This window comes from Sus scrofa, chromosome 10 (genome assembly GCF_054392235.1).
Source record: "Sus scrofa isolate SSC_HxYL_T2T_F1_AM1 chromosome 10, Sscrofa_HxYL_maternal_Yorkshire_Landrace_v2.0, whole genome shotgun sequence".
Classification (NCBI taxonomy): Eukaryota; Metazoa; Chordata; class Mammalia; order Artiodactyla; family Suidae; genus Sus; species Sus scrofa.
In genome coordinates, this window is record NC_139392.1 from 69,755,237 (window position 1) to 69,770,694 (window position 15,458).

Genomic DNA, 15,458 nt, shown 5'->3' on the forward strand with positions numbered 1-15,458 from the left:
ATATGGAGTGGAAGATATTGTGGCAACTATATTTGGGAAATACAATTTCGTTCATGGTCATTTTTATTCTCAGTCATAAATTGTCATCTACATAATATATATATATATATATATTATTGTCTTTTTAGGGCTGTACTTGAGGCATATGGATGTTGCCAGGCTAGGGGTCCATTCGGAGCTGTAGCTGCTGGCCTACACCCCAGCCACAGCAGTGTGGGATCCGAGCTGTGTCTGTGACTTACACCACAGCTTACGGCAATGCTGGATCCTTAACCCATTGAACAAGGCCAGGGATTGAACCTGTGTCCTCATGGATGCTATTCACATTCATTTCCACTGAGCCATGTTGGGAACTCCACATAATAGATTGTTAATTGAATGCAAGAAGGATAATGAATAATGACTTGAAAATGCATGCGTGCAGCAGTAGTAATAATTGTGCAATTTACTTCTCAGTGATTTTTACCTATTCTATAGACTGCATTAATATGATTAAAATTCTTAAATAGCATTCCAAGATTATTCCAATATTACAAGAAATCTAAAAAGAGAGACTAGAATGGGCTTTGTTCAGTTGGGCTTTTTTTGATTAGGAATAAAGATTATCCACATGAGTAATATTTTAGTTACTTCTAAGGTGAATCCTGAATCCAGTCTTATCTCTCAGAAATAAAATGAGAAGGAAACAAGTTGTCTTCTAGTGTATGATGTAAGTATTCTAGACATGAGTCCTTTTAAGCAGTTCTTGTTTATTTTTGACGCTAAAGCAAACGTGTCATATTTAAAGTTTTTGGCAAGTTCTTCTTTTGTAATTTTAAATTATGTCAACCTATATTATTTGTTAAATGAGAGGTATTTTTTTCTTCGTATATGATGAATAGTAAAGATTCCTTGAAAATGGACATTGCAATAAAACCTTTAATTATCTGATCTTACTAATTTTTTTTTTTTTTTATCTCTTTTTGCTATTTCTTTGGGCCGCTCCTGCAGCATATGGAGGTTACCAGGCTAGGGGGTCCAATCGGAGCTGTAGCCACCGGCCTACGCCAGAGCCACAGCAACGCGGGATCCGAGCCGCGTCTGCAACCTACACCACAGCTCACGGCAACGCCAGATCGTTAACCCACTGAGCAAGGGCAGGGATCGAGCCCGCAACCTCATGGTTCCTAGTCGGATTCGTTAACCACTGCGCCACGACGGGAACTCCAGATCTTACTAATTTTTTAACAACTTTATTGATATGTATACATCACATACTATGTACAGTTCACATGTTTAAGGTACACAGTTCACTGCTTTTTAAGAAATATTCAGAGTTTTACAATGATCACCACAATATAATTTTAAGACATTTTTATCACCCCGAGAAGAAACTTGATTCTCATTATCACTCAACCCCCTTCAGCCTTCTCCCTCCAGCCCTAGTCAACCATTAATGTGTCCTGTCCGTATAGATTTGGCTCTTCTAGACATTCCACATATAAGTGTGATTATATGGTATATGGGCTTTAGTGACTGGTTTCTTTCTTTTAATAAAGTGGTTCTAAGGTTTATTGATGTCGTAGCATGTATCTGTATTTCATTTCTCTTCGTGGATGAGTGTAGGTAATAACACATGCCCTTCATTCATCAGTTGATGGACACTTGGGTTCTTCCCCCCATTGTCTGTGATGAGTAACATTGCTATGAAAGTTGGTGTTTTAAGTTTTTGTGTGTTTAATTTCTCTTGAGTACATACCTAGAATTGGGATTGCCGGATTCTGTGGTAACCCTCCATTTAACCTTGAACAGAATTGCCAGGCTATTTTTTGAAGTAGTTTGCACCATTTTGCATTCCCACTAGCAATGCAGGAGGCTTCCTGTTTCTCCACATCCTCACCAGCACTTAATATCTGTCTTTTTGATGGTTGCTCTCTTGGTAGGTGGGAAGTGGCATCTCATTGTGGTTTTCATTTATATTTCCTAAATGCACATTTTGCTGATGGCTAATAATGTTAAGCACCTTTACATATGTCTGTTGATCATAGTATATGTACTTGTCCATTCAGATCCTTTGCCCATATTTTAATTTGGTTGTCTTTTTATTATGAAGTTGCAAGAGTTCTTCATATATTCTAGGTATAAGTCCCTTCTTAGGTATGTAATTTATAAATATTTTCTACCAGAGTTCCTGTTTGTGGCTCAGTAAAAAAAAATCTGACCGGTATCCATGAGGGCACAGGTTTGCTCTCTGGCCTTGCTTAGTGGGTTAAGGATCCGGTGTTGATGTGACCAGTGGTGTAGGTCATAGACGCAGTTTGGATCTGGTGTTGCTGTAGTGTAGGCCAGCAGCTGCAGCTGTGCTTTGACCCCCAGCCTGGGAACATTCATATGTTGAGGGTGTGGCCCTAAAATGACAACATATATGTATGTATTTTTTTACTATCTGTCAGTTGTCCATTTATTTTCTTGGTGATATTATTGGAAGCAACAAAATTTTTAAGGATGTCCATTTTATCTATTTTATGTTTTATTGCTCATAGTTATGGTGTCAGATTCTAATATTTTTGTAGTATGAGCCCTTAGATTTAGATGTAGAATTCCTTTTGCATTGTTATGTATTGTGTGAGAAAAGAATCCTGCTTTATTCTTATTCATGTAGATATCCAGGTGCCCCACCGCTATTTGTCAAAAAAGAATATTTCACTCCACTGAATTTTCTTGGTGCTCTTGTTGAAAATTAATTTATCTTAAATGTCAGGGTTGATTTCTAAACTCTCAGTTCTCTTGCACTGATTGATATTTCTGTCTTAATTAGTATAGCTTTGTAGTAAATTTTGAAATTGGCAAGTATGAGTCCTCCAATTTTGTCCATCTGCAAAAAGACACAGATTAGTTTCTTCTTTGCTGATCTAGGTGCCTTTTATTTCATTTTGTTGCCTGGTTGCCTTTGCTGGAACCTTAGTACAGTGTTGAAATGGTGACAGGGAACGTTCATATCTAGTTCCTGATTGGTTTCAAGTGGCCTAAAGCTGTAGGTTTCTCAGAGATAGTCTTTATCAGGTTGTGAAATTTCACTACTCTTTCTAGTTTGTTTGATATTTTAAATCATGAAGTGGTGTTGGATTTTGTCAAATGCTTTTTCTTATTCAGATGATCATATGGTTTTTGATTTTTTTATTCAGGTGATTTTTGGATTTTGGATCAACCTTGCATTCATGAGTTAAATCCCACTTGGTCATGGTGTATCTTTTTTTTTGGATTGGGTTTGCTTGTGTTTTATTGAAGATAAATAATTGTGTCCATTTTTGTAAAGATGCTGGCCTGTGGTTTTCTTTCTTGGGATATCTTTGTCAGATTTTGGTATCAGGGTAAGACCTGTCTCGTAGGAGTTGGACAGTATTCTTTTCTTTTTACGGCTGCACCTGCAGCATATGGAATTCTTGGCCAAGGGTCGAATTGGAGCTGCAGCTGCAGGCCTACACCACAGTAATGATGGATCCAAGCCACAGCCACAGCAATGATGAATCCAAGCCACATCTGCCACATCTTGTGGCAATGCCAGATTCTTAACCCACTGAGTGAGGCCAGGGATCGAACCTGCATCCTCACAGAGACAGTGTCAGGTCCTTAACTCTGAGCCACAGTGGGAACTCCAAAATTATTCTTTTCTCTCATGTTTATGAAAAAATTTATGAAGAAGTGGTATTATTTAAAAGTTTGGTGAATTCATCAATGAAGTGTTCTGGGCCTGGGCTTTTCTTTGTGTGAGTTTTAATAATTGCAAATTCATTCTCTTTACTCATTATAGGTCTATTCAGATCTTCTTCTTTTATCAATTTCAGTGATTTATACCTTATTTGTCCAATTCATTTATCTATAGTTTATAATCACTTTTATTTCTGTAAGAACAGTAGCAATGTCTTCCTTTAATTACTGATTTTAGTGTTTGAGTCGTCTCCCATGGTTAGTCTAGCTCAAGTTATGTCAATATTGTGGATTTTTTTTTCCAAGAGCCAATTTTTCAGTTTTGTTGATTCTCATTTTTGTTGTTTTGTTTTTTGGGTTTTTTTTTTTTTTTTTGCTCTGTTGCATTAATTTCTGCTCCAATTTTTATTATTTTCTTCATTTTTAGTTTGCTCATCTGTTTTCAGAATCTTACGAATAGAAGGCTAGGTTGTTGGTTTGATATTTTACCCCCCCCCCACCCTCCCACAGCATATGGAGGTTCATAGGCTAGGGGTTGAATCAGAGCTGTAGCTGCCAGCCTACACCACAGCCATAGCAACTCGGGTTACGAGCCAAATCTGTGACCTACACCACAGCTCTTGGCAACGCCAGATCCTTAACTCACTGAGGGAGGCCACGGATTGAACCTGAGTCGTCATGGGTGCTAGTCAGATTCGTTTCTGCTCAGCCACGATGGGAAGTCTGAGGTTTTACTCTTAATGTAGATACTTAGAGCTAGAAATGTTCCTTGAGGCACTGTTTTGCTCCTTTTCTGTAAGATTTGGTACATTGTGTCTTTTTGTACTTCATGTAAAAGCATTTTATGGTGTAGCTGTGATTTCTTTGACCCATGGTTATTTAGGAGAATGTTTCTAAATTTCCACATACTTGGAGTTTCCCACATTTCCTTTTGGTTTTTTTTTTTTTTTTTTTTTTTTTGGTCTTTTTAGGGCCACACCTGCAGCATATGGAGGTTCCCAGGCTAGGGGTCAAATTGGAGCTGTAGCCGCTGACCTACGCAATAGCCACAGCAACACCAGATCCGAGCCGTATCTGTGACCTACACCAGAGCTTATGGCAACGCTGGATCCTTAATCCACTGAACAAGGCCAGGGAACAAACCTGTGTCTGCGTGGATACTAGTCAGATTCGTTTCTGCTGAGCAATGACGGAAAGTCCCCAGATTTCCTTTTATTACTAACATTTATTTTTGTTCCATTTTGGTGGGAAAACAAACATGTTAGGAGTTTAACCTTTTTTAAATTTATTGAGCTTTGTTTTATGGCCTTGCCTATGGTTTGTCCTAGAAAATGATCCATGTGCACTAGAGAGGAATTTGCTCTTTGCTATTTTGTAGAATTTTCTACTAGATAGTTTTCTATTAGTTAGGCCTAGTTGGTTTATAATGTTGAAATGATCTGTTTCCTTGCTGGTCTTCTGCCTCTTTGTTCTTTTCATTAGTAGTAGTTCTGTTTTTAATTTTTTGAGGAACTTCCATACTTTTTGCTGAGTCGTGCACCTGTTCACACTCCCACCAACAATGTACAAGGGTTCCCTTTTCAGCATATGGAAATTCCCAGGCTAGGGGTCGAATTGGAGCTACAGCTGCTGACTTACACTGTAGCAACACTGGATCCAAACTGCGTCTGCAACCTACACGTCGGCTCACAGCCATGATGGGTCCTTAACCCACTGATCGAGGGTAGGGATAGAACCTGCACCCTCGTGGATACTAGTCAGACTCATTTCTGCTGTGCCACAGTGGGAACTCCCTATTTGTTGGCTTTTTAGTGATAGCTGTTCTGACAGGTGTAAGGTGGTAACTTGTGGCTTTGATTTACATTTCCCTGATGACTAACGATGTTATGCTTCTTTTCATGTGCCTGTTGGCCATCTGTCTTCTTTGGAAAAATGCCTCTTCAGGTTCTCTGCCTATTTTTAAAATTGGGTTTTTGTTTTTTTTTGATGCTGAGTTTTATGAGTTCAGTATATACTTCGGATATTATCCCTTATCAGACAAATCATTTGCTCTCATTCAGTAGGTTGTCCTTTCTTTTCATTGGTGGTTTCTTTGGCTGTGTGCAAGGTTTTAGGTGTGATTAGGTCCCATTTGTTTATTTTTGCTTTTGTTTTCTTTGCTTAAGGCGAAACGAAATTGCTAAGATTTCTGTAAAAGAGTGTACTGCCTACATTTTCTTCTAGGAATTTTATGGTTTCTGGTCTTACTTTGAAGATTTTATCCATTTTGAGTTTATCTACAGTGTAAGAAAATGTTCTAGAAATTCCTATCCTGGCACAGCGGAAATGAATCCGACTAGGAACCATGAGGTTGTGGGTTCTATCCCTGGCCTCATTCAGTGAGTTAAGGATCCAGTGTTGCCGTGCGCTGTGGTGTAGGTTGCAGATGCCGCTCGGAACCCATGTTGGATCTGGTGTTGCTGTGGATATGACATAGGCTGGCAGTTGTAATTCCAATTAGACCCCTAGTGTGGGAACCTTCTTATGCCTTGGATGCGGCCCTTAAAAGAGGAGAAAAAAAAAAAAAAAAAAAAGAAAATGTTCTAACTTCATTCCTTTGCATGCAGTTGTCCAGTTTTCCCCAAATCACGTATTGAAGGCTATCTTTTCCTCTTCTGTATGTTTCTCTTTCCGTTGTCATAGATTAATTAACTATAGTGCATGGGTTTATTTCTTGCCTCTCCAAAAATTTACAGGAGAAGCTTCTTGGAGCTGGGATTCAAGACTCTAAAGAAGAGGCTGTTACCAAACTGCTACTCGGGATTCGGAGCAGGTGACCTTGGGGAGATGGGACTTACTGCTGGAGGGAGAGGGCTCTATGCACTTCATGGTGATTCTTTTTATTATTATTATTATTTTTTTGCTTTTTAGGGCTGTATCCACGGCATGTGGTGGTTCCCAGGCTAGGGGTCTAATCAGAGCTACAACTGGCAGCCTACACCACAGCCACAGCAATGAGGGATCGGAGTCACATCTGCGACCTACAGCTCATGACAATGCCAGATCCTTAACCCACTGATTGAGGCCAGGGATCGAACTTGTAACCTCATGGTTAACCCCTATGAGCCACGACGGGAACTCAAGGTTACGATTTTAACCTAGTCGGATTCGTTAACCATTGAGCCACTACGGGAACTCCAGATTATGATTTTAAATTCCTGATAACCATATCTATCTCAGGAGTTTTCTATTTTAATGGGGCAGAGGGAAATATGTTTATAATTCTCTTTATAGGCGAACCTCCATTCTTACCCGAATCTTTTGACGGAATTCTTCTTGATGCCCCCTGCAGTGGAATGGGACAGAGACCATACATGGCTTGTACTTGGACTTTGAAGGAAATGATACCATATCAACCATTACAGAGAAAACTCTTTACTGTGGTAAGTGATGATACTTTGCTGTGGGAGAAAGGTGACTTTTACTATTTTGATATTTGAAGACTGAGAGCAGGCAGTGTTCATAGCAGCATTGGTCATAGTAACCAAAATGTGGAAGAAACCCAGGTGTCCATCAGCAGGTGAATGGAAGAGTAAAATGTGGTCTCTGCATATAATGGACTATTATACAGCCTTGAAAAGGAATGAAATTCCAATACGTGCTGCAGCATGGATGAATTCTGAACACATTATTTATGCTAAGTTATATAAGCCAGACACAGGGGGACCAAATATTACATGAGGGGATAGGAGAACAGGGAGTTACTGTTTAATGGGGATGGAGTTTCAGTTTGGGATGGTAAAAAAGTTTGGGAGAAGGATAATGGTAATGATGGTACAGCAGTGTGAATGTGCTTAATGCTGTTGAATTGTACACTTAAAAATGGTTAAAATGGTAAATTTTATTTAGACTTTACCACACTCACAGAAAACTAGAGACCTAGATTTCCTTTATGTTGACTCTTTGATCACAGGCAGTAGTGATTTCCTCTCTGAGACATTTCTGAATTTCAAACATTCTGTTCTAGCCTAAAAAGAGTTGTTAACATGTAGTTACTAACTGATGCAAAAAATTTGGATATAAAGTAATTTATTTTTCAATTTTTGTCCATCCCTGGAGCTCCTGGGCCAGGGATCAGAGCCCAGCCTCAGTCTCAACCTAAGTTGAAGCTGTGGCAGCACTTGATCCTTAACCCACTGTGCCTGGACAAATACTGATTGGGCACTTCCTCTGTGTAAGATGCTCCTCTCAGTGCTGACTGTATGGTAGTCAGCCCTCGCCTTTATATGGAGAGTTTCTATTCTAATTGGGGAGGAAAATAAATAGAGGAGTGAGGAATTTAGTGTATTTCACGGTAATAACCCATGGAGCAAACTGCAGAAAGGACAGTAGTGCCTGGTCAGAATAGTTGGAGTTGGGAGTTCCTGTTATGACTCTGCAGGTTAAGAGTCTGACTGGTATTCATGAGTATACAGGTTTGATCCCTCAGTGGGTTAAGGACCCAGCGTTGCTGTGAGCTGTGGTGTAGGTCTTGAGTGTGGCTCAGAACTGGTGTGGCTGTGGTGTGGGCCAGCAGCTGTAGTAGCCCCTATTTAACCCTTAGTCTGGGAACTTCCATGTGTTGCAAGTACGGCCCTAAAAAAAAATAAATAAAATTTTAAAAAGGGATCTCACCTAAAAATGTAAACTGGTGAATTTTCAGCGTAAAAGTGGAGTCTAAAGCCGTGAAACTGAGTGATCATATTTGGAAAGGTCTTGGTCCCTGTGGACTAAAACAGCTCCAAGATACTGAAGCGCACCTGGTCTGGACCACTAATTGGAGAATCCTGGCTCTACAGGCCAGCATGCGTTTATTTCAAACACTTGGAAAAGGTTTATATACATAGATAGAGATCTTGGAATGTGTATTGGCTCTTGTGGTTTGCACAGTCTGATGACACTTTGCTTTAGGCAGTTGAGCTGCTGAAGCCGGGGGGCGTGCTGGTTTACAGCACATGCACCGTCACGCTGGCAGAAAACGAAGAACAAGTTGCCTGGGCCCTGGGAACATTTCCCTGCCTTCAGCTGCAGCGCCAGGTGAGAAGAAGGGAAGGGCGGTTGTGTCTGGGTCATCAGATGAGTCACGGAAACTTAAGCACGGTGGGGATCAGAGGGTTATGGGTAGAGACACATCAGAGAAGAATTCCGAGACAGAATTGCAGTTTCTCTAACGAGAGCCAGCCGTTCCAGATTGCCCATAGAGAATTTTCACCTCCTGACAGTGTTTTCCCATGCCTTCCTTCTGGACTGTTGTGTGAAAATGTCACAGAGCTCAGGTGGACTCCACTTAGGTGTTTATTTGACTTGTGGCTCTCGTTCATGTTACTCAGAATTTTGTTACCAAACAACTTTTCTGCCCCCCTGAGTCCTGTATTTTTCTGATAGGGAAAATGTTTTCTTTCTGATGTCACATCAAAGCCCAAACAGGCTTTAATAACTGGGATATCAAAAGACTAGCCATGGGGAAGAAAATGGTTCAGGATTATTTCTTCTGTATTTTTTTTTTTTAGGGCCACACCCATGGCATATGGAGGTTCCCAGGCTAGGGGTCAAAGTGGAGCTGTAGCCACTGGCCAATATCACAGCCATAGCACAGTGTATGAGCTGAGTCTGTGACGTACACCACAACTCATGGCAGTGCAGGATCCTTAAACCACTGAGCGAGGCCAGGGATTGAACTTGCATTCCTAAAGATGCTAATCAGATTTCATTTCCGCCTAACCATGACAGGAACTTGTGCTTCTTTATGGTTTCTTATATAAAATATGGAATATTTAAAAAGCTTTCTTGTACTTTATTTTACCTAGCACTGTCTTTCTGTTCTGGGTGGTTTTTGTGTGTGTGTGTGTGTGTGTGTGTGTTTGTCTGCATCCATGGCATGTGGAAGTTCCCAGACCAGGGATCAAAACCTATACCACAGCAGAGACAGCGCCAGATCGTTAACCTACTGTGCCGCAAGAGGACTCCCTGTTCTGGCTTTTATTAAAACTGTATTTATGACTAGATTTTCAGCCTGTGATGTTTGAGACTAGAGTTAAATCTGTAGTGATGCTCACATTCAGCTGTTTCAAACGTCTCCCGTTGGTTTTCCCTGTGCAGAATTCTAGTAAGTCCCTGGAACTATACATAAATTAAAAAACAGTTTAGAGCTGGTTTTTAGACTCAGAAATTAAGACAATTACATTGTAGATGAAAAGAAGGCTTGAGAAGTTACTTAAATTTTATGTGTGTGTGTGTGTATGCACATGCACAGTATATACCCAGAAAGAGATGGAACGCCCCCCCACCTTCCAGGGTTAATAAACAATGGGTTTTCAGACGTAAACCAAAAAAAGAGATCTTCATTAACATAGGCATTGTGAAATGGTGACTTAGGTTTTATGCATCTTTTGTAGTAGTGGTTTGCAAGTATTGCTCAGTTCCTTATGATTTGGTATTTCTCTAACTGCTTGATTCAGCCTTACTTATGTCTTAGTATTCTGGTACATTTAAAAACAACAACAAAAAGAACAATTATCCTCCGGTTGTTATGGGCAAGAGAGAGGCGTCTTGAGACACCCAAGAAACTCCTGTCTGTTTGGGGGAGTCTGACAGACAAAGCTGAATTGTCATCTACTGCTGTTACTGATAGTCATGCTCCACTTACTGAGCAACCCCTGTGTGCCAGGCATGGTACCCCTTACGTGAGCCTCAGAACTGGGCGTTTTATCTCTTTTGTGGATGAGGAAACATTTCTGCAAGGTTACTTTCCCAAAGCCCAACAGCTCCAGTGGGGCAGGGTTGCAGTTTGAACTTGTTTGTTTCTACCTGTCAAGGTCAGGCCTTCTGCTGTGGTGGTACTAGATCTGCACGTGGGCCGTCCCAGGTACTCATCAAGTCACTGACCCCTCTCCCACTTCACTACCCAGAAAAACAGCTCTGAAAGGTTGTTTACTGGAGTTCCTGTTGTGACAGCGGGTTAAGAATCTGACTGTAGCGGCTAAGGTCATTGTGGAGGTGGCGTGGGTTCCATCCTTGGCCCTGGGCAGTGAGTTAAAGGATCCAGCAATATGTCAGAAGCTGTGGCTTGGATTCAGTCCCTGGCCTGAGAACTTTCATAGGTCATGGGTGCGGCCATAAAATAAAAAGCAAATGAATAAAGTGTACAGATGAATGGTTAGAAAATATAAGGTGGTTACTCTATTTCTGGAATTGGTGAAAGTTACAACTTGGTCGTAACAGGCACACTTGCTCAGGCGAGGGTGTTCATCTGTGTTTGCTCATTGTCCTGAGCAGGAGCCTCAAATCTGAGGAGCAGGGATGATGGGAGTCGGCCTGACATCTGAACAGTTGAAACAGCTGCAGCAATTCGATCCGTTGGTGGTGCCATCACGGGACACCAACTTTGTCTCAGAGACAGCAGAACAGAAGACATGATCCGGCTGGCCAAAGAGGACTGTGTAGGTTTCTTCACTGCAAGATTTGTGAAATGCAAAAGCAATAGTGAAGGAGCCATAGAAGTGAAGATTCCAAACATTTGCTGTGCAGTTTTTTTTTTTTTTTTTTTTTAAATTTAACTTGAATCAATCGTCAGGCCACAGATTGATTCTGTGGTTGCTGAGGAAACTGAAGACTGCCAGCTGTTCCGCCGGGAACCCAGAGATTTGATCAAGAGATTCTGCTTCATAGAGGAATTAGTCAGGGGGCAGATGGAGATTATACTTTGTGTTTTTAAAATAATTTTTTTCTTCATGGATTTAGCAGAGTATAAAGAAGGCAGTATGAAGAAAAGGGGATGCCTATAGATGTCTGGAACATACTTTTACTTGGGGTCTTTGTTTTAATTTGTAAAGAGTGCAAATCATTTTTAATGTTAAAATCAGGGGATTTAACAAAAGAAAATCCGCAATATTTAATGTGGTTATAAAGCATGTTTTCTGTTCCTCAGTTCATGTGTACAAGTTGCTTACGAATTCAGGTTATGGGAACTATAACTTATGTATCATGTGCCGGGAACTGAGCTGGGGATTTTACCTGACTTTTTCTGTTGACTATTTCGTTAATCAACTTCCTTTCACCTGAATTCTGGGCCTCTCCTAAATGACACTCTCCCTTCACTGTGTTTAATTTTTTCCCCTTCATATTTAAAAAAACATTTTTTTTTCTTTTTACAGCCTCACCTGTGGAATATGGAAGTTCTTTGGCTAGGGGTTGAATCGGAGCTGCAGCTGCAGGTCTACACCACAGCCACGCCAAATCCGAGCTGAATCTGCAGCCTATACTTCAGCTTGTGACAATGCCAGATCCTTAACCTGCTGAGCGAGGCCAGGGATTGAACCTACATCCTCATGGACACTATGTCAGGTTCTTAACCCTCTGAGCCACACCAGGAAGTCCCCCCTTCATATTTTAAACTGAAAACGAAAATGAAACTTTTTTTTTTTACTCTATAGATTAAAAGTGAGAATACTGCACAATTTGGGTACCTTATCACCTGATGGATCACATACAGGTTATTAAGAGATGTGAGTGGTGAGAAAGAGAAAAAAGCATCCTCTGAGAGCTGGAAGGTGGCCGGGCACTTAGAGCTAAGCCTTGGCATCATATCACCGAACAGAAGCAGGTCCACAGTACACCGACCTCAGACCATGCAGCTGTGACTGGGCCAGATCAAGACAAAAAAGACCTCTTCACAGTTTAAAATCTGAAATCATCCAAACTGCAAATGTGACCAAACACATCTCTCCCCGTAGTGGCCAGTTTAAGAGGACTGCCTTTTTAAAATTAATTGTAACGGTGGGCTTGCTTCATCCTACCTGCTTTTTTAGGTAAGATACATTAAAATACTCAATACCCAGCCATAGTTTAAAAGCTGTCTCATTTAATGTTAAATGTTCTGTAAATTCACATCTACCCAAAATTGAGCCATGGGCATATAAAGTGGATAATTGGAAGTAATTGCCTAATAGTTTTTCTTTTTTCTGATAGGTTTCCATTAGGAATTTCTCGAATCTGTTGTATCCATCAGGAATGCCAGGTCTCGTGGATCAGGTGAGCTTCAGAAGGCCTCTGCTTTGAGGAAGCCTTTTTCACACAGCCTTCTTTGAGGCTGGGTTAGGCATTTCTACACCCCTCGTACCTCTGTCTCCTGCTGTCTTGGCACTTGACACATCCCTCCAGGTTACCCTATAGGCATGCCCTTGACCCCTGCCCCCAGGCTTGAAGGCAGGAACCCTGTGCTTTCTGTCAGAGCTTCAGACAGATCTTCCTTACATCCTTATTTTTTCTTTTCCCTGCTGCTTCTGCAGCATATGGAAGTTCCCAGGCTAGGGGTCAAGTCAAAGCTGCCAGCAGAACACCACAGCCATGGCAACACTGAATCTGAGCTGTATCTGTGACCTAAACCAGAGTTTGTAGCAATGATGGATCCTTTACCTACCGAGGGAAGCCAGGGATCAAACCTGCATCTTCACAGACAGTATGTTTGGTTCTTAACCCACTGAACCACAATAGAACCTCTCATTATATCCTTCTTGAATGAGGGAAAACACATTTCAAGTGCCAAAAGATTCAAATAGGTTACTTCCCACCCTTCACTCTGTCTTTTGTCCAATAGATGTCATTTGTCTAAAGAGAAACACCATTTACTTGTGGTACTTCTGTTTATAGGGCTCAGCATACTTCCCTAGACTTTCACTTCATTTTAAAAAATAGACAAAATCCATTTCTTCTCACGCTGCCTGTAAAGTCTTAGGTGCTAAGCTGGAACAGAAATCGTAGAAGGAGCCTAGTAGCAATCGTGTGAAGTTTTAACTGATACCACAGATACCAAATAGAAGCAATGCAGGCAAAACAGAAGAAAAATATTTGCATATTAAAAACAGTAAAGACAAAAAATATTGATGAAATGTTTTCCTATAAAGTAGACATTTTTCGGTGAGTTTCTTTCAAAAATAGAACAAATTGGGAAATACATGCAATTTTTTTTAAGGGCTGCACCTGCGGGATATGGAAGTTCCCAGGCTAGCATGTTGAATTGGAGATGCAGCTGCTAGCCTACACCACAGCCATGGCATTGTGGGATCCAAGCCACATCTTCAACCTACACCACAGCCCACAGCAATGCCAGATTAACCCACTTGAGCTTAACCACTAATCGAGGCCAGGGATCAAACCTGCATCCTCATGCATACTAGTCATGTATGTGACCTGCTGAACCACAGTGAGAATTCCCACATACAATTTGAAGGAATACAGACATGTAAGAAAAATATAAAAGGAAAAAAACCAAGGAAATGTGGAGAAAATTTTTTAACATATTAAATGTTATCATAGTTACGTCTGTGAAACAGCATTTTAATTTAACAGTACATTTTACTTCAAACCATGTATCACATTTTATTTTTTATTATTTTTTTGCTTTTTAGGGCTGTACCCGTGGCATATGGGGGCTCCCAGGCTAGGGGTTGAATTGGAGCTGTACCTGCTGGCCTACACCACAGCCACAGCAATGTGGGGTCCAAGCCATGCCTGCGACCTATACCACAGCTCACGGCAATGTCGGATCCTTAACCCACTCACTGAGTGAGGCCAGGTATCGAACCCAAAACCACATGGTTCCTAGTTGGATTTGTTTCTGCAGTGCCTCGTTGGGAACTCCCCATGTATCGTATTTTAGTGTAACCAAATACAAATAGTTAAAAATACAAGCTAGCCATAATTCAACAGCCAAACCAGAGCCATCTAATTACTTGCTTTTTCTGACAGTGTGACACTTGACGTATGAATAAGATGAGAATATCCTGCACTGCATCACTTCGCAAAGGGTGAGGAATTAAATTCATCATCAAGAGGGATCTCCATTTTAAGAATGAACAATAAAATTTAAAATCCGAGTCAAGAATTGCTGAATACGTAGAATGAAGGTGGGGAGAAGTTGACTCGGCTGTGCTCAGGCCTCAGGAACCTTTTACCTGCCGGAAGCTGTCGTTTTATCAGACGTGATGGGAAGACCACTGCAGGCCCTCAGTGACTGGCAAGGCCCCACAGGAAGATGGGCCATGAGTGGGAGGTGCTGGTGAGTATTTAACCTACTTTCAGCTCGAAGAACCATTCCTAAAGTGGCAGTCACTACTACTAATGATCAGCAGCGCAGAAGCCAGCTCTATTTCTGTGATATGAAATGACTTTACACCAGGTTGTTGGACATTTCAGTGTAGCCGACAGTGACTGTTAACATGAATGCCTAGCAGACCGTGTCAAAATGTGACATTTGTCCCAAAGTACAGCATGACTAAGACATCCTACAATTTAGCAGCACCTTTTTGTAACAGTAACTTAAAAGAGCACTAGAGAAAAAGAGCAAAGGAAAAACTGAAATAGGTTTGACGAGAAAACATCCAACTATTGAGAACATTTCCAGCATTTTCTAGGTCAACTACAAAACCATGATTCTACAACCAGCTAGGTTAAGATTAAACCTTTGCTCTCTGAAGAGACGAAGATTTTACATTCCACAAGTCAGTAAATATGCCATTGTTCTTGGATTTTTTAAATTTGCATGTTTAGTTCGCACTGATTACACCTGTGCCCACTGTACAGATGTCACATGTAGATGCTTTTATGTCAAATCCTGCTAGATAGGCTTTTGAGGAATACTCTGGATTTGGACGATTATGTTTCACAGTAAAGTGAGAAACAGTATGGGTACAAAATTTAAAAAATGGAATCTGTTAGCATGACTGTTTGAGAAGGATTAATGGTAGCAGCAAAAA

At 40.9% G+C, this 15,458-nt stretch overlaps 1 protein-coding gene across 43 annotated transcripts in view; it reads left to right on the forward strand.

The window, feature by feature from the left end:
- The window catches only part of LOC102166590 (tRNA (cytosine(72)-C(5))-methyltransferase NSUN6), a 65,842-nt gene that overhangs the window by 41,522 nt on the left and 8,862 nt on the right, over positions 1 to 15,458 (forward strand). For 14 of the 43 annotated variants that reach the window (XM_084980179.1, XM_084980146.1, XM_084980144.1 and 11 more), the window contains 7 exons: positions 6,423 to 6,499; positions 6,961 to 7,109; positions 8,617 to 8,742; positions 10,981 to 11,144; positions 12,138 to 12,512; positions 12,673 to 12,735; positions 14,452 to 14,761. In XM_084980179.1, the coding sequence (XP_084836305.1) occupies positions 6,423 to 6,499; positions 6,961 to 6,991 (108 nt within the window). In that variant the 3' untranslated portion in view covers positions 6,992 to 7,109; positions 8,617 to 8,742; positions 10,981 to 11,144; ... (1 more) ...; positions 12,673 to 12,735; positions 14,452 to 14,761. Of the gene's footprint in view, positions 1 to 6,422; positions 6,500 to 6,960; positions 7,110 to 8,616; positions 10,833 to 10,980; positions 11,145 to 12,137; positions 12,513 to 12,672; positions 12,736 to 14,451; positions 14,762 to 15,458 lie in introns of those variants that run through there. The other 29 variants (XM_084980178.1, XM_084980141.1, XM_084980140.1 and 26 more) reach the window with 8 other exon arrangements.